The sequence below is a fragment of the Panthera pardus genome, unplaced genomic scaffold (genome assembly GCF_024362965.1).
Source record: "Panthera pardus isolate Hobbes unplaced genomic scaffold, ASM2436296v1 HiC_scaffold_13, whole genome shotgun sequence".
Taxonomy (NCBI): Eukaryota; Metazoa; Chordata; class Mammalia; order Carnivora; family Felidae; genus Panthera; species Panthera pardus.
In genome coordinates this window covers 172266365-172290710 of record NW_026526688.1, presented here as the reverse complement: position 1 = coordinate 172290710, position 24346 = coordinate 172266365, and the positions used below count along the sequence as shown (strand labels likewise).

Genomic DNA, 24346 nt, shown 5'->3' with positions numbered 1-24346 from the left:
GATGAGTGAAGCAGATGGACATAAAATTAGATGGGGCTTTTGCTGCCTAACTCGAAAGGTCAAAGGTTTAAAACAACAACCGTATATTTAGCTGTTGGAACTGTGGGTCAGCTGAGGCATTTTTCTGGTCTGGGATGCCTGCCTTAGATGATTTCTGCTAGATTTTTTCATGGATCTCTGGTGGGCTTACAGGTCAGCTAGGTGATCTAGGATAGCCTCATTTACATGTGTAGTGGTAGGTAGATTGTTGGCCTGGGTAACAGAGACAACTGGGCCACATGCCTGTAATCATTCATCAGGCTAGCCAGGCTTCTTCACATGGTGCCAGTCACAGGGTTTCAAAAGCAGCAAGAGAAGGCAAGCCACAGTGCACAAAGAATTTTCAAGCTTCTGCTAGCGTTGTACTTGCTAATGTTGCACTGGCCAAAACAAGTCACATGGGCAAGTCCAGATCCAAAGAGTAGAGATCAAGACTACTCTTCTTATTTATATATGTATGTATGTATTTATATTAATATTTATTTGAGTCTAGTTGACACACCATGTCACATTGGCTTCAGGTATACAGCTTAATGATTTGACAAGTTTATACATTCTGCTGTGTTCACCATAAGTATAGCTACTATCTGTCCTGTTATACATCCCTATTTCAGTACCATTGACTATATTCCTTATGCTCTGCCTTTTATTCCCATGACTTATTCATTCAATAACTGGAGGCCTATATTTCCCTCTCCACCCATTTTGCCCAGCCCTCCATCTCCCTCCCCTCTGGCAACTATCAGTTCATTCTCTGTATTTATAGTTCTTTTTTAAAAATTTTTTAATGTTTATTTATTTTTGAGAGAGAGAGACAGTGTGAGCAGGGGAGGGACAGAGAGAGGGAAACACAGAATTCAAAGTGGGGTCCAGGCTCTGAGCCATCAGCACAGAGCCCAACGCGGGGTTGAACTCATGAACCATGAGATGTTAGACACTTAACTGAGTGAGCCACCCAGGCACCCCTGTATTTATAATTCTGATTCTGCTCTTTTTTTGTTTATTCATTTCTTAGATTTGCCTTTCTGAGTCTCACTTATTTCACTTAGCATAATACCCTCTAGGTCCATGCATGTCTCATGTGGGATGACCTCATCATTTTTATGGCTGTGTGTGTGTGTGTGTGTGTACCATTCATCTGTTCATCTATTGATGGACACTGTTCTTTATGGGAGGCACTACAGCGTCACATTGAAAATAGGCATGCATTCAGCGGTAAGACAAATTTGTGGCTATATTTCAATATATCACAGTTTGGAAAAGGTTTAAATTAATTGCAATAAAGAATTTGATAGGTCATCATAAAAGATGAATTAAAAGATGGATGAGTAGCAATGAAGGCATCATTCAGTTTAGATGGCATAGCTTTGTACTACATTCAATTTATTAATGCTGAGCACCAGAGCAGAGGCTGCCAAAAAAAGTCAGTATCAGTAATGTAAATTATCTAGGCATGAAGATTGGTGTGATAGTTGGACAACAAAAAAAATCAAAGAAATAAGTGCTTCTACTTTTTGTGATTAGGTTTCAATTAAAGTTGATCTTAAGTTTCAAGTTTGATAAGACAGTAAAACCAGAGGATTAAGGGCACGGTATTGAGAGGGGAGCTAAAAATTAACTATATGAAATTTAATTAAGGAAAGCATAAAATATTAATCTTTAGTCCATAAAATCAACTTATTACATAGGCACAGAATGGGAATGTATCTTAAAAGCAGCATGAATGAGACTTATAACCTTGAGTTGACCATAAAATCCAGGGTCAATAGTGTGTGATTCAAATGCATACTTTCCCCCACCATGGAGAAAAGAAATTTAATTTTAACTTAAGGTAGATTCTTAGAGTACACAGAATGAGAATGCCCATGATCCAGCTGTGTTTTGTGCAGATCAGATTGTGCATAGAATACTATCGTTCATTCTAGGTACCACATAAGATTTTATTGAAGCAAGTTCAGAGAAGAATAATCCTATAGTTCATATGTCTTAAGTTTTTTTTTTTTAGATCTTTCATTCAAAACAGCCTTGTTCTTACTAATTTATCCTATAATAAATCAATTTGACCTTATAAAAGAAATTCTTACATAGGAAACACTCCTTTTATCTCTTTTATATGTGAGAATTACCTAAAGACTTCATTTGGAAGAAGTGGTTCTGCTGCTAGAATTTATTTTCAAAGATACTGTTAAAGGAGTTGAATTAGACCCATTATCGTTTCTTCCAGCCCTTTAGTTAACTTTGCACACATACATATACACATATAATTGGATATATTTTATATATATTTGGAGCTGTGTGTGTGTGTGTGTGTGTGTGTGTGTAGTTTGTACATACTGCTCCCTTTACCTCACCATCTCTTCTCTCAGTTGTCTCTCTGTCTGGTTTCCTAACTTCATTTGTGTTTTTGTTCAGATGTAATTTTATCTAAGAGGTCTTCCCTGACCCTCTCTACCCTTTTACTCAGTTCCATTTTTCTTATTAGCACTTACCAATACCTGAGATATATTTTGCCTGTTTCCTCATTAAAATATTAGGTCCATGATGGCAGGGCCCTTATCTGTTCTTTTATTAAGTGCTTGGCACTTAATAAACACTAAATAGATATTTGTTGAATAAGGGAACAAATGAATCTGGCTTGGTTCCCTGATGATGAATCACACCAACGATTGTGGTATCACCTCTAACTACAGTAAAATGTCATGAATTTGAATTAATAGGGGGAAAGGAATAAAAATGATTTTTCAAACATATCTTAAATCTGAATTATTGAAAAATCTTTTATTTTTTAAAATTTTTTATAAGGAGGATTTATTGGGTGCCTGGGTAGCTCACTTGGTTAAGTGTTGGACTTCAGCTCAGGTCATGATCTTATGGTCCGTGAGTTCAAGCCCCACGTCAGGCTCTGTGCCAACAGCTCAGAGCCTGGAGCCTGTTTTGGATTCTGTGTCTCCCTCTCTCTCTGCCCCACTCACACTCTGTCTCTGTCTCTCAAAAATGAATAAATGTGTTAAAAAATTTTTTAGATGAGGATTTATTTTTTAAGGTTATTTAAGTTTATTTATTTATTTTGAGAGACAGCACAAGCAGGTGAGGGGCAGAGAGAAGGAGAGACAGAATCCCAAGTAGGCTCCATGCCATCAGCACAGAGCCAGATGCAAGGCTTGAACTCACAAACAGTGAGATCATGAACCAAGCTGAGATCGAGAGTTAGATGCTTAACTGACTGAGCCACCCAGGTGTCCCTATTTTTTTTAATTTTTAAAAAGTGTTTATTTTTGAGAGAAAGAGAGAACAGAGGAGGGGCAGAGAGAGAGATAGAGGATCTAAAGCGGGCTCTGTGTTGAAGTCTGATGCTGGCCTTAAACTCATGAGTTGCAAAATCATGACCTGAGCCAAAGTCAGTTGCTTAACCAACTTAGCCACCCAGACACCCCAAAAAATCTTTTAAATATGGCAATGTATGCATCTTATATAGTTTTAAATAAGTTTCCACTGTTGGACCTCAAGATACTGCCTCTAAAACTTATAAGACCAGGAGCACCTGGGTGGCTCAGTTGGTTGAGTGTCCAACTCTCGATTTTGGCTGAGGTCACACAGTTCGTGGGTTTGAGCCCAGAGTTGGGCTCCACGCTGACAGCACAGAGCCTGCTTGGGATTCTCAGTCTGTCTCTCTGTCTCTACCCCTGCCCCGCTCATGCTTGTTCGCTCTCTCGCTCTATTTCTCTCTCTCTCTCTCTCAAAAATAAATAAACATTAAAAAAAAAAAATCTTACAACACCAGGGCTATAGTGCTATTTTTCCCCCTCACCTACCCCCCTACCACCAAGAAGAGCTGTGTGGCAACCTGATACCTTTATTATAAATGTTTCCTTAGTTAAATTTGTATGTTTAAGGTTCGTTGTACCACCCAAAGGAGTCTACCAATTCAATAAAATCCCTTTCAAAATTCCAATGACATTTTTCAAAGAAATAGAACAAAAAATTCTAAAATTTGGATGGAACCACACAAAAATACAGAATAGCCAAAACAAACTTGAGGGAGGACAAAGCAGAGGCATCACGCCCCCTGATTTCAAACTATACTACAAAGTTATAGCAATGAAGACATAATGGTATTTGGCTTAAAAATAGACACATAGGGGCGCCTGGGTGGCGCAGTCGGTTAAGCGTCCGACTTCAGCCAGGTCACGATCTCGCGGTCCGTGAGTTCGAGCCCCGCGTCAGGCTCTGGGCTGATGGCTCGGAGCCTGGAGCCTGTTTCCGATTCTGTGTCTCCCTCTCTCTCTGCCCCTCCCCCGTTCATGCTCTGTCTCTCTCTGTCCAAAAATAAATAAAAAACGTTGAAAAAAAAAAAAAATAGACACATAGATCAGTGGACCAGAAATAAACCCATGCATGTGTGCTCAACTAATTTACAACAAAGGAGCCAAGAATATACAATGGGGAAAGGACAGTCTTCAATAAATGGTGCTGGGAAAACTGTATAGTCACATACAAAAGAATGCAAGTGGGCCATTATCCTATAGCAAACATGAAAATAAACTCAAAATGGACTAAAGACTTGAGCATAAGACCTGGAGCCATAAAACTCATAGAAGAAATCATAGGCAGTAAACTGTGTATTTATATTTCAGTTAAAATGTGATCTTTAAGGCTTAGTGGTAAATCTTAAGTCATTGCTTCTTTCCTGTCCCCTTGTAGGTGTGGCTGTATTGGAAGGTCCCATGTATGCAGTAGGAGGACATGATGGCTGGAGCTATCTGAATACAGTGGAAAGATGGGACCCTCAGGCTCGCCAGTGGAATTTTGTTGCCACTATGTCCACCCCCAGAAGCACAGTAGGTGTGGCTGTACTAAGTGGAAAGTAAGGAAATATTTAAAATTCCATTTAAAACACAATAAACCAAATTTATTGAGCTACATCATTTTTATGTATAAAAATACATTTTATGTATAAAAAACATTTTTATGAATAAAAATATTCGTAAATAAATCACAAAAGAGAAATACTTTCTTTGAGTGATGCAAACTGTTAAATTTTTTTTTATTACGTTTCTTTATTTTTGAGAGGCAGAGAGAAACAGAACGTGAGTGGGAGAGGGGCAGAGAGAAAGGGAGACACAGAATCCAAAGCGGGCTCTAGGCTCTGAGCTGTCAGCCCAGAGCCTGATGGGGGGTTCGAACCCACGAACCATGAGATCATGACCTGAGCCAAAGTCAGACACTCAACCGACTGAGCCACCCAGGCGCCCCCCCGCTTTTTTTTAATGTTTATTTATTTTGAGAGAGCAAAAGGAGAGAGCAGGAGCAGGGGAGGGCAGAGAGAGAGGGAGACACAGAATCTGAAGCAGACTCCAGGCTCTGAGCTGTTAGCACAGAGCCCGACGCAGGGCTCAAACTCATGAACCTCGAGATCATGACCTTAGCCAAAATTGGGTGCTTAACCGACTGAGCCACCCAGACGCCCCTAGTGATGCAAACTTTTCAAATAGTCTCAGGGTTCCTGGGTGGCTCAATCGGTTAAGCGTCTGACTTCAGCTCAGGTCATGATTTCACAGTTTGTGGGTTTGAGCCCGCGTCAGGCTCTGTGCTGACAGCTCAGAGCCTGGAGCCTGCTTTGGTTTCTGTGTCTCCCTCTCTCTCTGCTCCTCTCCCACTCATGCCTTCTCTCTCTCTCTCTCTCTCTCTCTCTCTCTCTCTCAAAAATAAGTAAACAAAAATTTTTTTAAATAGTTTCTTTTTATCGTAGTTCTAAATATAAATAACTTAGCAGTGTTAGGCTTTCATTTTAATGTACAGATATTGTAAATTTCAAATTATTTTACATGAAGAAACTTTATATATAGTAAAAATGTAGTAAAAACCTGGTAGTTTGTATAGCTTTAAAAGTATATAGTGTTTTAAATTAATTTTATTTGTAAGCCAGCACAAGTGGGGAGGGGCAGAGAAAGAGGGAGACAGAGGATCTGAAGCGGGCTCTGCAATGAAAGCAGTGAGCCTGATGTGGGCCTTGAACTCATGAACTGTGAGACGCTCAACTGACTGAGCCACCCAAGTGCCCCAAAAGTATATAGTGTTTTAAGCACAGTATAGGCCCTCTCAGTGTTTTTCTAAATAATTCCTTCCATCTCTTCTACTGACTTTATTTTTACTTCTTTCTTATCATGGTAAAACTGCTGAAAACTGAAATGGATTTAGAAAGGTGTAGTCTTGGCTCTAGTCTGCTCTCACTAGAGTAAACAGATTTGGACAGCCGTCACCAATAGCTCTTGGTAACTCAGAGACTAAATACATATCAAAGACCTTTCTTCCATAAAATGAAGCTCTCTGTGGTTATTAAATAAAAGTTGTTTGTTGCATACCTTTACTCATTTAAAATGCTTTATCATCACTTCCATAAAGGGGAAGGAATCAAAGTTAAAATATAGAAACCAAGAATTATTTGTAGAATTGTGTTACTGATCGATTGGCAAAACAAAAATGAGAAAATAATAGTAAAATGTTTATAATTTATGACCTAAGTGTCGTAGACTCTAAGTCTAAAGTCCTTTCTTGTCTAGCAAGAAAGCGGGACACGGGATTGAAATGCAACAGATGGCTAGTGTCCGAGAAAAGACCAGAGCCCTGAATAAGGGTCCTTGCCCCATATTTATTAAGGTCAGAAGGCTTACAAACGTGATGGGCATCCACAAAGAGACAATGCATCGGTGAACATTAACTCATGAGCATGAGGGAAAGGGGGTTTTGAAGATATAGGGTGTTTGTGGTTTGGGTCAATAGAAGAATCCTGGCACCGGGCAGATGGGCAGATGGTTGTTAATGGCAGACAGGAGGTGCCAGTTATCTGTTGATCTTAGCTCACCTAGGAGATAAGGCAGATAAGTCAAATAACCTCAGGGTTAATGAGGCACCTTTTCTTTTGCTAATCAGCTCTGCTCTGGGCAGCTTCACCTGCAGTGCAGAGGTCCATAGCTCTATTTACCTGTTTACCTAACTTGGTCCTTCCCTCCTGTAAAAGAGCTTTCTGCCATAGTACTAAATTGAGGGGGGGAGGGGGGGCGGGTTCACCTGAATGCCTAATCTTGCTTACCTCATATACCCATGTATTGGGGGCCTTTGCCTCCCTCTCTATTCTGGGACCTTTGCCTCTTCCTCTCTATTCTGGGGGCCTAGGCCCCTCCCTACTTTATTCTGGGAGTCTTACCTTGTTTACCCAAGCTTGGGTGAGAGCACCCTATGGTTTTGTAATTCTTTATGTCTTGTTAACCCATTGGTGCAAGCCCAGGGAATTCCTAAACTTACTCCCCACACCTAAGGTCTTATTTCCTCAGGACATGTTAGTTATGTCCTACTTTTTAAAATGTATGTGATCTCCACACCCCTCTCTTCATTTGTTTTAACTAAAGAAAGAACTTCAGAATTTATCCTTTCTAATTCTTTGGTAGCAGAGTTAGCCACCAAAGAATCTAGTGAATGAGAAAAAAGAGAAAACTAACAGTATCTTTTCTGTTTTGACCCTTCAGTTAAAACTTTTGGGAGGGGTGCTTGGGTGTCTCAGTCAGTTAAGTGTCTGACTCCGGCTCAGGTCATGATCTCACGGCTGATGGGTTCGATGTGCTGACAGCTCAGAGCCTGGAGCCTGCTTCAGATTCTTTATCTCCCTCTCTCTCTCTGCCCCTTCCCCACTCACACTCTGTCTCTCTGTCTCTTAAAAAATAAAGAAACATTAAAAAAAATTTTTTTAAACTTCTGGGATTATTTCATTGAACTAATTCTTGTTCACTGACATTTTTCTTAGCCCTTATTTCTGGCTAGAAATATTCTTTCTGACAGTACAAAAGAAAAACACTTTACCTAAAATCTTATTCCTAGACCTACAGCAGCTTTGACTCCTAGACAGAGATATCTTACTTGCCTCTGTCCACCCCTCTCCACCTCTCTCTCCTCTACCCATGCATATTACACCCCAGCAAAACTAACTTATTTGTGAAAAATGTATTTTGTTTCACACTCAACATTGTCTTTTGACCCATCCCATCTGTCTTAGAGTGTTATTTCCCTGGTTTCATACCTGGCAAATTCAGCATCCTTGAAACGTACTCAACTGTCATCTCTGGAAAACTGTCCCCACTTTCCACTTCCATCTCCTCAGTGCCCCTCACCATATTAATTGTCCATTCTAGCCTCTGCATTTTTACTGTGCATAATATGTGTATGATTGTATCATAGCAGGTACCAATCTATTGTTGTTGTTATTTACTCATCAATCTCCTATAGTATATCATAGTCTTGAGTGACCTGGTCTAACTTTTTGTTCCTGACACCTAGCATGGTACCTGGAACATAACCTGAAGTGTGTGACCTTATTGAAGAATGTCCTGGTACCACTTAGATGACATGGTACTTTAATCACAGCTAATCTATCAACTAACATTTTTCTAAGCATGCTTTAAAACAAAGTAGCAATATTTTATTTTATTTTTTTAATGTATGAAATTTATTGTCAAATTGGTTTCCATACAACACCCAGTGCTCATCCCAAAAGATGCCCTCTTCAATGCCCATCACCTACCCTTCCCTCTCTCCCACCCCTCCATCAACCCTCAGTTCTCAGTTTTTAAGAGTCTCTTATGCTTTGGCTCTCTCCCACTCTAACCTCATTTTTTTTCCTTCCCCTCCCCCATGGGTTTCTGTTAAGTTTCTCAGGATCCACATAAGAGTGAAAACATATGATATCTGTCTTTCTCTGTATGGCTTATTTCACTTAGCATCACACTCTCCAGTTCCATCCACGTTGCTAAAGTAGCAATATTTTAAAAGATTTTGTTGGTTTCCATTTTTTAAGTTTCTTTGTTTATTTTGAGAGAGAAGGTCGAGGGAGGCAGAGAGAAAGGGAGAGAGATAATCCCAAGCAGGCTCTGCACTGACAGCAGGGGCTCAAACCCACAAACTGTGAGTTCATGACTTGATCTGAAATCAAGGCGGAGGCTTAACTGACTGAGCCTCCCAGGTGCCCCTGTTCTCCATTTTTAGGTACATATCCAGAATCTGGAAAAAATAGAAATCGTGTTTTTTTTAAAAAAGATTGAAAAAAATTATGCATCTTTTCTCGCTACTCCTTGTGATTTAGAACAAATCATTTCCCTGTGCCTCGGTTTTTTTATCTACATAATGAAAAGCCTAAATTAATTACTATTTTTGTTATTTTAAACTTAATTTTACAATGCTTCCTGATGCAAAATATAATTGTTTCTTAAATGTATATATATGTGCATTATATGCACATGTGTATGTATATATGTGTGTGTGTGTGTATATATATATATATATAATTGTTTCTTTAGAAAAGAACTGTTTGAATGTTTTTTTGTGAGTTGTATCCTGTCAATATATCTTGAAAATGTCAAAAGTTAAAATTTCACTTTCTACCATGTTTGAGAGAAAAAAGCTTTATTTAGAATTCCAATTGCTCAGGCTACTTTTAAGCCACTGACTGACAAATATTTTTTGGTAGTAGAATCTCTCTTTCAAATGAAACCTTATAAAATCTCAATACTTAAGGTAAATTGAAGTTTAAGCCTATAACATATATTTATTATGAAAATCAATGTAGAAGAACAACTCTGTTTTTAAAAACACCCAGATTATTTCTATGTTTGGTTTTTGTTGTTGTTCAGTATAAAGAAAATCCTCATTCACAGGTCAGTAGCTGAAAATGATAACAGTTATTTTAACTAATAGAGCAATTTAATTGGAATCTCAGGAAACTTTTCAGTTAAACTGTATTGTAGATTAAAAGTAGTAGAATTTTTTTTCTGTTAAATCTCAGTACCCACCAGCCCATTGCATTCTTGATCCTAATTTTAAAAGTCAGAAAAGACTAAGTCTTATTTTAAAGCATATAGTACAATACAATTGGGCACAATTTCATAATTTGACATAATGTTTATTTTCTTACTGTAATAGATACTGTCATGGGAAAGAAAGATGAGTTGTGAATCTTTCATGGCCTTTAATTGAGCCAAGTGACATTTTTGAAAATTATTAAAACTTAAATTTCAAATGCACTGTTTTTGGGACCTCCTCAAGTCCTCCACAGAATTCTGTTCTTAGAAAACAATTTGAAAGCCATTGCTTGAGATCATGTTTCTTCAGAAAGTATTATTGGTACATTTTAGCCCTTAACATTAACTGAGTGTAAACATTGTTTGGACACTTAAGATCTAAAAATGCCATTTTCCTCAGTTCGTTAAGTGTCCAACTCTTGATTTCAGCTCAGGTCAATATCTTGGTGGCTTGTGACATGGAGCTCCACATCAGTTTCTGCACAGACAGCCCAGAGCCTGCTTGGGATTCTCTCTTTCCCTGTCTCTCTGCCCCTCCCCTGCTTGCACTCACTCAGGCAATCTCTCTCTCTCTCTCTCTCAAAATAAATGTTTAAAATTATTTTTTAAATAAAAATGCCATTTTCTAAAAGAATACAAATAGAGATAGAATTTATTTTTCCCCTTAAACACTTAAACCATTGTAAGGCACTATTCAAAGTATATTAAATTTGATCACCAATAATCCTTTGAGACAGGGTTTGGAGATGTTTTGGATGATGAAATTCAGGCAGGTGGAGGTTAAATAACTTGTCCACAGTCAGAGCTAGTAAGTGTTAGAACCAAGCTTCAAATCCAGAGTCTGGCTCCAGAGTTCATCTCTTAATCCCTATACTACACCACTTTTCATAGTCAAGACCCATGAGTTCACTGTGAAGAGGGGGTGGTGCCTTGAATCCTGTTGTTGTGTTTCTGTGTGTGTGTGCATGGCTTTTTAAAATTTTTTAACATTTATTATTGAGAGACAGAGAGAGACAGAGCATGAGCACGGGAGGGGCAGAGAGAGGGGCAGACACCAAATCAGAAGCAGGCTCCAGGCTCTAAGCTGTCAGCACAGAGCCTGATGTGGGACTCAAAGTCACAAACCGCGAGATCATTACCTGAGCCGAAGTTGGACACTTAAAGGACTGAGCCACCCAGGTGCCCCTGTACATGGTTTTTTAAATTATGAATATTTTCTAATTGTTGGTGTCCTCTAATATTCTGTGATCCCATATTCAGACAAATATTCTACAAGTATTAGTTAAAAATAAGAATAGTTTAACATTAAGAATGATAACACAAGAAAGTAGTTTTTAAGAGATAATAAATTTTTTAACAAAGTTTCAAATAAATTTCACTTTCCATACTATTTTTTTTTATTTTTTTTTTTTAACATTTATTTATTTTTGAGACAGAGAGAGACAGAGCATGAACAGGGGAGGGGCAGAGAGAGAGGGAGACACAGAATCTGAAACAGGCTCCAGGCTCTGAGCAGTCAGTACAGAGCCCGAAGCGGGGCAAGAACTCACAGACTGCGAGATCATGACCTGAGCCGAAGTCGGACGCTTAACCGACCGAGCTACCCAGGCGCCCCTTTCCATACTATTAATATAAAGTTTAGATAGAATAAGATATCGCTACAGCCACATGTTGCTATTTAAGATATGATCATCTTCTCAGTTAAGAACCAGTTTGAATCAATGATCATTGGGGAAATACAAATAAAAACTACAATGAGGTATCATCTCAAGCCTGTCAGAATGGCTAAAATTAATAACACAGGAAACAACAGGTGTTGGCAAAGATGCAGAGAAAAGAGAACCCTCTTTCACTGTTGGTGGGAATGCAAACTGGTGCAGCCAATCTGGAAAACAGTATGGAGGTTCCTCAGAAAGTTAAAAACAGAACTACCCTATGATTCAGCAATTATACCACTAGATATTTACCCAAAGGATACAGGAATACTGATTCTAAGGGGTACATGCACCCCAATGTTTCTAGCAGCATTATCAACAGTAGCCAAATTATGGAAAGAGCCCAGATGTCCATCAACTGCTGAATGGGTAAAGAAGATGTGCGCACGCGCGCACACACACACACACACACACACACACACGAATATTACTCAGCCTTCAAAAAGAACAAAATCTTGTCATTTGCAATGACATGCATGGAGCTGGAGAGTATTATGCTAAGCGAAATAAATCAGAGAAAGACAAATCAGTCAGATTTCACTGGTGTGGAATTTAAGAAACAAAATAGATGAACATAGTGGGGAGAAAAAGAGGCAAACCATGAAACAGATTCTTAACTGTAGAGAACAAACTGAGGATTGCTGAGCAGGAGGGTAGAGGGGTTAAATGGCTGATGGGTACTAAGGAGGGCATTTGCTGTGACGAGCACTGGATGTTGTATGTAAGTGATGAAACACTAAATTCTATACCTGAAACTAATATTACACTATACGTTAACTGACTAGAATTTAACAAAAAATTTGAAGATAAAAAAAAAAGAACCAGTTTAAGTGGCATAGTGTACTTTACATTATGAATTAAAATTTAACAAATGTCTTGGGGTGCCTGTGTGGCTCAGTCAGTTAAGCATTGACTCTTGGTTTTGGCTCAGGTCATGATCTCACGGTTCATGAGTTCAAACCCCACATTGGGGTCTGGGTTGACAGTGTGGAGCCTGCTTGATATTCTCTCCTTCTGCCCCTCCCACACATGCTCTCTCTCTCAAAATAAATAAATAAACATTAAAAAAAAGTCTTTAAATATGCACACACACACATATATACACCTCAGTATAATAACTTAGAGTTTTAATTGGCAGACATTTGGTATAGTTCAAATATTATTTCTTGAGGTAAGAAAAATAGTTAAATATTAACTGAGGCATCTGTAAATTCAAAATGTGAGGACTTTTATATAAGCAATGAACTGATTTTTTTTACTCTTTTGAAAAAAAGATTAGGAAAATATCTATAAAGAGCTTCCCAAGTGAATAGTAAGTACAAGAATATTGTGTGCTTAATAAAAATATTCAAATGCTCAAATATTTAAAATATTTTATATATATTTTAAGTTCAGAGTAAAAGACTTTTAAATTAATGAAATATATTGAATGATAATTAAAATTTATCTACTAGGCAACACTTAGGACATTAACATACCATATTCATTTTCAGTAACTTACAGTATTCTCTGCAGTAATTTGAATTAATGAAGGATACTGTTCACATGTAATAAATATTAATTTATATACCACTGTTTCAAGCAATCCTTTTATCCTCCTATTTCACTATTACAAGAGCATCCCAGGCGACTGCTCACCATACAACTGCTCGTTATTATAACTGCCCTGGTTCTGCTTCTGACCCTGTATTAGCCTCTTAATCTTCATGAGCCTGTTTCTTCACCCATGAAACAGGAATATAAATGGTTTCTCATAGCATCATTGATATGATTAAATTAATACAGGTAAAATGTCTAGCCTGTGGTAAGTGCAGAGAAGGTTCGTTTCTTTCCTTTTAATCCAGTCCTATTTTAGCTATTTAAGAAATAAGTCATGGTGTATTTATACACCACATTTCATTTATTCTAAGACACATCTTGTACCTCTAAATTGTAATGCATTGTAAAATCCGTGGTGACCTGCCAAACAGATGGCAGCTGTGAAATAGTGGTCATTGCTTTCATGTCACTTTCTCTTTTTTTAATGTTTATTCATTTTGAGAGAGAGAAAGAGAGTGCACATGCAAGCAGAGGAGGGGCAGAGAGAGAGAGAATCCCAAGTAGGCTCCATGCTATCAGTTCAGAGACTGACATGGGGCTCGAACCCATGAATCTTGAGATCACAACCTGAGCCAGAACCAAGAATCAGATGCTTAACCAACTGAGCCACCCAGGCACCCCTCTTCTATTTTATGCAGGATGATATCTATATATATAGATCTGTATCTATCTATCTACATATCTATATACATGATGTATGTATGTATATAGTGTGTGTGTGTGTGTGTGTATATACACACACACATATGTTACACACATATGTCATATAATGGTAGCATATCTTCTTTCTTGATGGCACATAAATTGACAGTTTGTCTTATAATCTGTAGCATCTTAAATTCAATGAAATACCATAAGAATAACCTCTGTGTCTTAATCATAATGATGGCACTGTTTTTTACAGACTTTATGCAGTTGGTGGTCGTGATGGAAGTTCTTGCCTCAAATCAGTAGAATGTTTTGATCCTCATACTAATAAATGGACACTCTGTGCGCAAATGTCCAAAAGGAGAGGGGGAGTCGGAGTAACTACCTGGAATGGATTGCTGTATGCTATTGGAGGACACGATGCTCCTGCATCCAACTTGACATCCAGACTCTCAGACTGTGTGGAAAGGTAATTTCCTGTGAAGGAAAAGTTTGTCTGACACTTGCAGACAAATTAATGACTCTTTAGTGAACATCTACCATATGCGAAGCAGTTCCTTCAGAGCTTTGTAAATGTTGAGTTGCCCGTCTCTCAGTCTGTCTCCTAATGCCTACTCAGATTCTTCTCTCATCGTATTACTGCCTACTGAAAATGTACCTTAGATGGGAATGCAAACTGGTGCAGCCTCTCTGGAAAACGGTGTGGAGGTTCCTCAAAAAATTAAAAGTAGATCTACCCTATGACCCAGCAATAGCACTGCTAGGAATTTACCCAAGGGATACAGGAGTGCTGATGCATAGGGGCACTTGTACCCCAATGTTTATAGCAGCACTTTCAACAATAGCCAAATTATGGAAAGAGCCTAAATGTCCATCAACTGACGAATGGATAAAGAAATTGTGGTTTATATATACAATGAAATACTACTTGGCAATGAGAAAGAATGAAATATGGCCTTTTGTAGCAATGTGGATGGAACTGGAGAGTGTTATGCTAAGTGAAATAAGTCATACAGAGAAAGACAGATACCATATGTTTTCACTCTTATGTGGATCCTGAGAAACTTAACAGGAGACCATGGGGGAGGGGAAGGGGGAAAAAAAGTTAGAGAGGGAGGGAGGCAAACCATAAGAGACTGTTAAAAACTGAGAATAAACTGAGGGTTGATGGGGGGGTGGGAGGGAAGGGAGGGTGGGTGATGGGCATTGAGGAGGGCACCTGTTGGGATCAGCACTGGGCGTTGTATGGAAACCAATTTGACAATAAATTTCATATTAAAAAAAAAAGAAAACGTACCTTAGAATTGATTATACAATTTATTAATTGAGTCAAATGACAAACATTTGTTATGTACGTATTTTGTACTGGACACTGTACCTGACAAGAAAAGGAAAGGAGGTTGATGAATTTCAGAGAGAAGGAATAGGGGCTGGAGGCTAAATAAGAAGTAAAAAGGAGAGGAACGTTACTAACACATTTTCATATAAAATGAAATAACATGAAATAATAAAAGACTAAAAGGCTAAACAAGTCATCCAAACTGGCCTTATGAAACTCAAGTATGGGCCAGGTAAAGAGCCTAACATCAATGGACGATTTGGACAATAGTTCAGGCTCCCATCTGTAACTATTAGTCTAATTTAAGGAATGGAGAGAATTGAATGGATTTAGGAGGTGGAATCAATGGGAACATTACAAACACTCCTAAGCAGAAAGGAATATGATTCATTCAGAAAGCTGAAAGGCAGACACTATGACTGGAGAACAAAGAATGAGGGAGACAGTGTCAGGAAAGGAGGCGGACTAGGGTGGAGGTAGGAGCAAATCACGTTGAGTCTTTAAGGCCTTATCAGAGAGTCTAGATTTTAATGAGCAACTGGAAGTTAGTGTGTGTGTGTGTGTGTGTGTGTGATTTATACATGATTGGAAGAAGGATAAAAAGTGAAATGCAGGTTTGATGGCAATGAGTGCTTTCTGTGAAATAATACGGAAGGTTGGTTTGTTGTCTTTTGAGAAAGCAGGAGAGTTACACCTGCATTTCCCCTGTATTAGGGAAGGTAATCCAGACTATGCTTGTTGCATGTTACATTTCAGGAAAGGAATATGGAAGCCTCTGTATACTTTATACATTACAAGCTCACTGCAGTACCGCACCTGATGAAAAATTGTTCATTGATGCAAGAGGTATTACAAGCAGTATAGGTCATTGTAGCATGATGTATCTGCTCTTAGACAACTTTGGGCTGTTCTAGGTAATGTATTTCATGAAAGGAACAAGACGTTTCAAAAATGGACAGCTATAATGATTGAGTGTGTAAGTCATCTTACACAGAGCTTCATGTATTGATTTCCTCAGATTTTCAGTGGACAATCAAAACCCATAAAGCAGTTTCAGTATTTACTTTAGCTCTTTTGGATAGTTTAAGTGTCATGGATTTACTAAATGAAGCTACAATACTGTAAGTTAAAAGTTTTCAGGGAAATATTGATTTTTTCTAAAAATATGTCCAAATGTACTTTAGATAGCAGTAATAAGACAAGGGGTAGGCTTAAAGAACTAAACTATTTTTATTTTTTTTAATGAAAAAACTTTTAATGTTACACATGGAAAGAAAAAGTAAATTGAATTAAAAACATGTTCTGAAATAGACATCTGGGTCCTCAGAATAAAAAGTGAAATATTTAGAAGATCAAATACTAACTAAATTGTTGAGTCACTACCACTTGACTCTGTAATTAAAGTTGGAATGAAAAAAGGCTAGCTATTGCTTTTTTATATATTTTTGTATTCTTTGAATTTTTGTTAGAAGATTGTATTCCTTGCTAATAGGAAACAAGTGTAATAAATGAACCCATCTTTAAGGTGACATTTATCAAATGCTTACTATGCATTCTCTCATTAAATTTTCAATGCTATGTGGTGAGCAATATTTACCAGTAAAGAAACTATGATTTAAAGATTTTAAGTAACTTTACAATACCACAGAGCTAATAATTGGAAGGATAAGGACTTAAGATTGTTCAGCCCAAATCCAAAGCCCGTTCTCTAACCACTTTGCTATACTGCCTCTCCCAGGTGTTTCTGGATATGTAGGTATTCTTTTATGGAAGTGTAATTGTCATATTAGTCTCAGGTGTATAACAATGATTTGACATTTGTATATATTGAGAAATGATCACAATAAGCCTAGTTAACATCCATCACCATATATAGTTACAAATTTTTTTCTTGTGATGAGAACTTTTTACCCTTAACAACTTTCAAATAGAAAGCACAGTATTATTAACTGTATCACCATGCTGTGCATTATATCCCCATGATTCATGTATTTTATAACTACAGAAATTTGTACCTTTTGATCCCCCTCCCTCATTTCACCCATTCCTTCCTCCCCACCCCCCCATCTCGTGCCCTACTTCTGGCACCCTATGAGTGCCAGGTTTTTTGTTTTGTTTTGTTTTAGGGTCCACATGTTAAGTGAGATAATCGGTATTTGTTTTCTCTGACTTATTTCACTTCGTATAATGCCCTCAAGGTTCATCCATGTGTTTGAAATAGCAAGATTTCATTCTTTTTTAGGGCCAAATAATATTACACTGTGTGTGTGTGTGTGTGTGTGTGTGTGTGTGTGTGTGTGTGTGTGTTCTAGATGTATTACATCTTTATCCATTCATCCATTGATGAACAACTTAGGTTGTTTCCATGTCTTGGCTACTGTAAATAATGCTGCAGTGAACATGAGGGTGCATATATCTTTTCAAATTAGTGCTTTCCTTTTCTTTGGATAAAAACCTAGAAGTAGAATTACTGGATCATACGGTATTTCTATTTTAAATTTTTTGAGGACTCTCCATGTTGTTTTCTATAGCAATTGCACTAACTTACATTCCCACCAACAGTACACAAGTGTTATTCCCTTTCCTCCACATCCTCACATACACTGTTATTATCTTTTTTGCTAACAGCCATTGTAGTTTTGATTTACATTTTCCTGATGATTAGTGATGTTAAGCACCTTTTCATGTACCTATTGGCGATGTAGATGTCTTCTTTGGAAAAATGCCTATTCAGACCCTCTGCTCATTTTTAATTGGTTTATTTGGGTTTTTTGGTTATTGAGTTGTATGATTCTTTATATCTTCTAGATAGTAACTTCTTATCAGATACATAATTTGGAAGCATTTTTTTCCCATTCTAAAGGTTGCCTTTTCATTTTGTTGATGGTTTCCTTTGCTATGCAGAAGCTTCTTAGTTTGATATGGTCATTTGTGTTTATTTTTACTTTTGTTGCCTTTGCTTTTTGGTGTCAAATCCAGAAAATCATTGCCAAGACCAATGTCAAGGATCTTCCCCCCATGTTTTCTTCTAGGAGTTTTATGGTATCAGGTCTTATATGCAAGTCTTTCATCCATAAACAATTTTTACATAAAAATGTGGTGAGGACAATGTCAGCTCCAGTTCTAAAATTTTCTTTCAGATACGATCCCAAAACAGATATGTGGACTGCAGTGGCATCTATGAGCATCAGCAGAGATGCAGTAGGGGTCTGTTTACTTGGTGATAAATTATATGCTGTTGGAGGGTATGATGGACAGACTTATCTTAATACAGTGGAGGCTTATGATCCCCAGACAAATGAGTGGACCCAGGTATGGCATTTCATTTTTCATTATTACACTTCTCTGTTTTTATTAAAACAATTTGTTTGGTAAAACTGATTCTTTCAATTTTATCCAATATCAAAATATATAGCATAAGTATGATAAGGTCATCTCTGAATTAAATATATGAAAACAAGAAGGACTGTTTAATTTTATAAATAATTAAAATCCAAAATTATCTTTGAAGTATAAGTTAATACTCAAGGAAATTATTAATAGTTTTGATCTGCCACCATTTGCTTGCTGGGAATTGATGAGATATTCTAGTATTGGTAAAGCAGATAGGACTACAGGAGAGCTATGGGAAAAAGAGAGGGAGATTGTGGAAAATAAGAAAAAAGATAGAAATCAGAAAAATTTGAACCAATTATCCATACATGAGCAATAATTTTTAAATACTCAAGCTATTGATATCTGGAAGCAGATAAAATGTCTGGTCATCACCTAATAAAGATAGCAATCTTAAATTATATTAACAAGTCTTGACCTGGCAAGCTTATTAGCAGAATTCCAACCGTGTCTATTTCTGGAGGGCTTCATACTTCTAAGAATGATCTTCTGAGATCCTTGTTTCCATCATTACCAAGAACAGAATTAGAAATTTTGTGACCCAATTTAGTATCTGGTACTGAAAGATGCTCAAATGTTTAATTGAGCCAAGGTTTTCCTACATACAAGGAGCAGTAGTAAGTACTGTCAAGAAAACAAAATTTAAAAGCATCCCCACTGTCATACAACTTAGCTACTTAAATAAATATGATCTGCATGTGCAAGGGGAGAACCCACAATGTAGAACAGTTGGTAGGGAAGTGTCCCATGGTATAGGCATTGTGTGGTATATGAAGTCAAAGAAAAAATAAAATGGTTGTTGAGAGGGCTTTAGTGAGGAGAAGCTGGATTTAAGCTAAGCCTTAAATGAATTGATCCAATTCAAAAAGGTAGAAAGAAATGGGAAGCTGTGTGAAAAAACACAAAAGAAATGTCACTGAAGCAGAACTATGCAAGATAATTGAGGAAGGGTGGCCGGTTATATGGATCCATGCTTAGCAAGAGTAGGAGTTCCTATTAGAGAGCAAGGTTGGGGTCAGGATGGAGGTCTGTGAAGGCCATGGGTAAAGAGTTCGGTAGTGGGAAGCCAGTGGAGACTTTTAACCAGGAGATTGATACAGTAATAGGAAGTTCATGTGGCAGTTGGGGACAGGAGCAGGGGAAGCGAAGGCTGGATAAAAATGAAACATCTAGAAGATTGCTTCACTTGTAAGGCTTGAGCTGTCAACTCTATAGATGGATTCAAGAGATATTACCAAGTCCTATCTATTCTTTCTTTTTACACTTACTGGGTTGGATTGAAGGTGAAGAAAACAGCAAATGAATGACCAGACAATGTCTTAGATAAGATAATGGAATAGAGCAATTTTTTTAAATTAAATGTTTATTTATTTATTTTGAGACAGATTACACACAATGTAAAAAGTAAAGAGAAAAATAAACTCAGGAGCTAGAGGGGCATACAATTTTCAAATAATGATGATGATAGAAAGTTAACATTTATTAAACATATTTTATGTACCAGGCTCTATTGGATGAGGAATCTGAGACACAGAGAGGTTAAATAGTTGACCCAAGTCACACAGCAAATAAATGGAGTTAGAATTTGAGCCGCAGGTCTTTTTCAAAATAGAGGTGAAAACAAGAATAGAGATTCCAGATGCTAGAAAGAGAGAGTAACATTGAAGGGCACTTTACTGAAAGAAGGGCAGGAAGCAGAATTGAGAAAAAAGAGTTTTTAAATGAAAAAGATAGAAAAAGGGACTGAGCGTGTGACCTTGATCTTGTTTCTTAAGTTTAAGTAGGATTATTTGGTAGAGGGAAGAAGAGATAATTTGAGGGCTTGAGTCAGAGCTACAGAAATTCATTAGAAATGAAATCAATATCCCACCATGGCAATATGAATGATAACGAAGGAGCCCAAAATAAGATGTAAAAATCTCTTTTTCTAAGATATATTTGATTTATGCTGTTAAACTAGTTACAAGAAAATCTGTTGGCCAGTGTTTAAGACTTGTTATTGGGATGCCTGGGTGGCTCAGTCAGTTGAGCATCCACCTTCAGCTTAGGTCATGATCTCACGGTTTGTGTATTCAAGCCCTGTGTCAGGCTCTGTGCTGACAGTTCAGGGCCTGGAGCCTGCTTCAGATTCTGTGTCTCCCTTTCTCTTTGCCCCTCCCCTGCTTGTGCGCTTCCTCTCTCTCTCTCTCTCTCTCTCTCTCAAAAATAAACATTAAAAAATATTTTTAAAAGACTTGTTATTACAGGTAATTAATACTTTATGCTGAATTACTCTCTTATCAAAATTAGCAATCTGTGACTACATAGCTATTTTGTTTGCATGCCACCTCTATTACTATTTTAAAGCACCTAAATTTGAACTTATAGCCATAGAATCTGAAAAACAAATGTTTTCCATTTAGTGTTCCAACAAATGGACAAGAGGACATTTGGTCAGGGAATGAAATGAGATTATAAAGTCTGAAGTCATCACCCACCCTACAACCCACCTTGACCCAAAGCAGGAGGTGACTGCACTGTATTGAAGAAATACTCTAAGCTGACCTTTCTCCCTGGTTGTTATGGCAACATCAACTCTTTACAGTGTAAAGACTTCAGGTCATGGGTGTTTTGAGAAAAGCTCCTAATTACAAACGGACACTTGTGATTGAAATGACCTAGAGGTTACTCCTAGAATACTGTGAATAGATTTGGCTTTAAAGCAGGTGATTTGATTGTTCAGGGAGATAGAACAGTGATCAAAACAACAGATTCAAATTGAGAACAACTGAGAATTCTCTTACAGTGTGTTCTTAAAATCCAGTCATTCAACTGGAAAGGTTGGGAAAGAGGCCAAACTGATTAGAAAGTCATTTTGATTTCGTGTATTTGACAAAAACATTTCATTAATGTACACCTACATACATAAGTACAAACACATTTTCTTAGTACTTTGTATTAGTCACTCCTTCCCTAAATACTGTTGTTTTAATTCTTAGGTCTTAATGTGCTCAAAGTAGCCCTTCTTTAAAGACTATCCTTGGGGTGCCTGGGTGGCTCAGTCAGTTAAGCGTCCAACTTCAGCTCGGGTCATGATCTCACAGTTCATGGGTTCCAGCCCCACGTCAGGCTCTGTGCTGGCAGCTCGGAGCCTGGAGCCTGCTTCGGATTCTGTGTGTGTGTCTCTCTCTCTGCCCCTCCCCCGCTTGTGCTCTGTCTCTGTCTCTCAAAAATAAATAAAATGTTTTAAAAAATTTAAAAACTATCCTTGTCTACACTTTTATTTTCACTATGAATTGCCCAGTGTCTAGGGTACTTAAAAAAATAATGATAAAAGAGTAAGTGAAAGATTTAAGAATTATTCCTTATCTATAAACTGAGATCGTATCTCTTTCCCTAGCACCCTGCTAGGGTGTCTGTCTCATTGTCATAGAGTTTATTCACCAGATTTGTTTCAATTCCTCCGGAGCTGGAGGAGTACTATTTATTATTTATATACTCTGCTAAAAATTAGTCGAATGGGTTTAGACCTTTCCACCATGCACAGAGAAGGCAGTCAGTAAATGTGAAATTACTGGTTCCCCTGGAATAAGCAGACCCCAGGCACGCAGTGTGTTTGGTGTGCTCTGAGACAGCACATCTGTTAAAGGGCTTTTCGAGATAATACTTGATATTTTGTCCACATTGGCCACAGAGTTAAAGTTCAGCATTTCCTCATTATCCATATCGTGCATCATTTTGGCCAAAACAAAGGGTCAGGTAGAAAAATCTTGAGCAGTTTTTTTTTAGAATTACCTTTAAAGAGAAGCGAATACTGCATAATAATGTGATACACCCTAAATGACTTAATCTGTGAAACTCTGGCAGCAGGAGGGATTCCGGGGGAAGGAACCAGGCCCATAGCAAGGCTGGGGCGGCAGGGTGTGGCAGAGCTCCTTGACAAAAACAGACTATTTCAGTAGTTTTCAAACTGGGTATGGTTGTCTCAACTTTTGTACCTGCCAATGCAACAAATACATTTTTTTCTTTCTTTTTTAGGTTGCTCCACTGTGTCTAGGAAGAGCTGGGGCTTGCGTTGTAACTGTCAAATTATAATGTAGTGCTTTGTTTTCTAAGTGAAGAAGATATCCTCTTCCTTATGAATTTAGGAAAATTATCCTACCACCACTGGATACATTTTTTAGCAAATTCACAATGCCACATACCTGGGCACAAAGTGCCCAATCTCAACGTGAAGATGATAAAACAAGGGAGGAAGGAGTGGATGAACCAGGATTAAATCCTGCATTTCTTAGTAAGTCATTTCTTAGCAAATCATAACTACAGCTGGTGGGTGGTGAACATACGTTCCTGGTTTAACATATGCAGACAAATGCAGTCCTCCTAAATACAACACAACTGGGAATTTCATTTATTAATAACCACACTTTACTCCATTATCCAGATTTCCTTTATTATAGTGCACATATACCAGATAAAACTTTTAACATTTGCTTTGTAACTTTATTCTACATTAGTTGCACTAATTTGTATTTGTTTAACCACAACCACTATTTTAATGACATACTAAAGACGATGCTAATACTTAGTTTTTTTCAGAAATAGCTGTATTATATAAGCTTTGATTATGTATTTTATTTCTAAATCGGTTTAGTCTAATGAGTGAAGAAAAACGTTAGAGCATTAAAACAATAATGAGCGGATGAAAACAAAATGATCTTTGGGTTCTTTTAAAATATTCAACCTATTATATTTAGATTCACTAAGAACCACGTGTTATGATATTCTCAAATTGGAATAATTGACACATGGTGTTTTGTATTAAATTTAAGATATGCAAATTTATGTAGAGAAAATAAATGTTATATTCACTACAATGTTCTTTCACCTGAGTAGTATTTAATTCTGTGGCTTTGTTTTCTTTTATGTTATAAAAGATGTTTTGATTTTGTCTTTTGATATGGACAGGTACTGTTTGGATATTATGTTCTCAAGTCTGTAGTTACCATCCTTGCTTTTGTTGCTCACATTTTGCCACAGGTGGTAACCCTTTGTGCTTCTTTGTAATCAAACCGTTTGAGGGGAATGAGCTTATCGGATGTTGAAAAATAAGTTTAAACTCTTTATTACCCAAAGTTTTGTACATTTGTAAACTCCAATTACACATGTGAATGTTAATACTCTCAGTGAATTGTTTACTGTTTGCAAAAATGCACTGGGCAGTAACATTTTATGATAAACCCTTTAAGATATACAAGTCATTAACTTATGTCTTAATATAAAAATGAGTATCAACTAAATTCCCATCTTTTAAAATACAATGCTGTGATTAATGTGTTTTTACATTTTATATCAAGGTAGATTTATTTTAGTTGCCTTCTTTAAAAATTAAACCAAACTCTTTTTTTTTTTTCTCTTTTTTTGAGCTAGTTTTAAATGTTCTTGAAATGTTGAGAACCAAGAAACTGAATACTTCCATTCCCAAAGCAAATCTTGTGGTCGTTATTGGTGGGGCCACAAAGGAAATAATAATGATAGTGAAAAACACATTAATGTTTATGTAATCATTATATTATGGACATGAATTCATTATTTCCATGATAAGGAGGGATCAGCCTTAGAGTGTATTTATGTATTTAAGGGAAGAGAGAGGAAAAGGTATAAGAAACAAAACAAAAAGCCAAAAGCAGAAATGTGTTAGTTACATCATCACCTTCTTGGGGAAGCCTAGGCCTGTGATTTGAAAGGAGGTACTTCTACACGTGATTATCTCGTTGAACACTCACCAT

The 24346-nt window shown here is 37.4% G+C and overlaps 1 protein-coding gene across 9 annotated transcripts in view; it reads left to right on the top strand.

The window, feature by feature from the left end:
* The window catches only part of KLHL5 (kelch like family member 5), a 95989-nt gene extending 72254 nt beyond the window's left edge, over window positions 1–23735 (top strand). For 8 of the 9 annotated variants that reach the window (XM_019414060.2, XM_019414062.2, XM_019414070.2 and 5 more), the window contains 4 exons: window positions 4741–4903; window positions 14103–14315; window positions 18326–18497; window positions 22596–23735. In XM_019414060.2, coding sequence (XP_019269605.1) covers window positions 4741–4903; window positions 14103–14315; window positions 18326–18497; window positions 22596–22652 — 605 coding nt within the window. In that variant the 3' untranslated portion in view covers window positions 22653–23735. Of the gene's footprint in view, window positions 1–4740; window positions 4904–14102; window positions 14316–18325; window positions 18498–20980; window positions 21681–22595 lie in introns of those variants that run through there. The other variant, XM_019414027.2, reaches the window with a different exon arrangement.
* The last annotated feature ends 611 nt before the right edge of the window (window positions 23736–24346 follow it).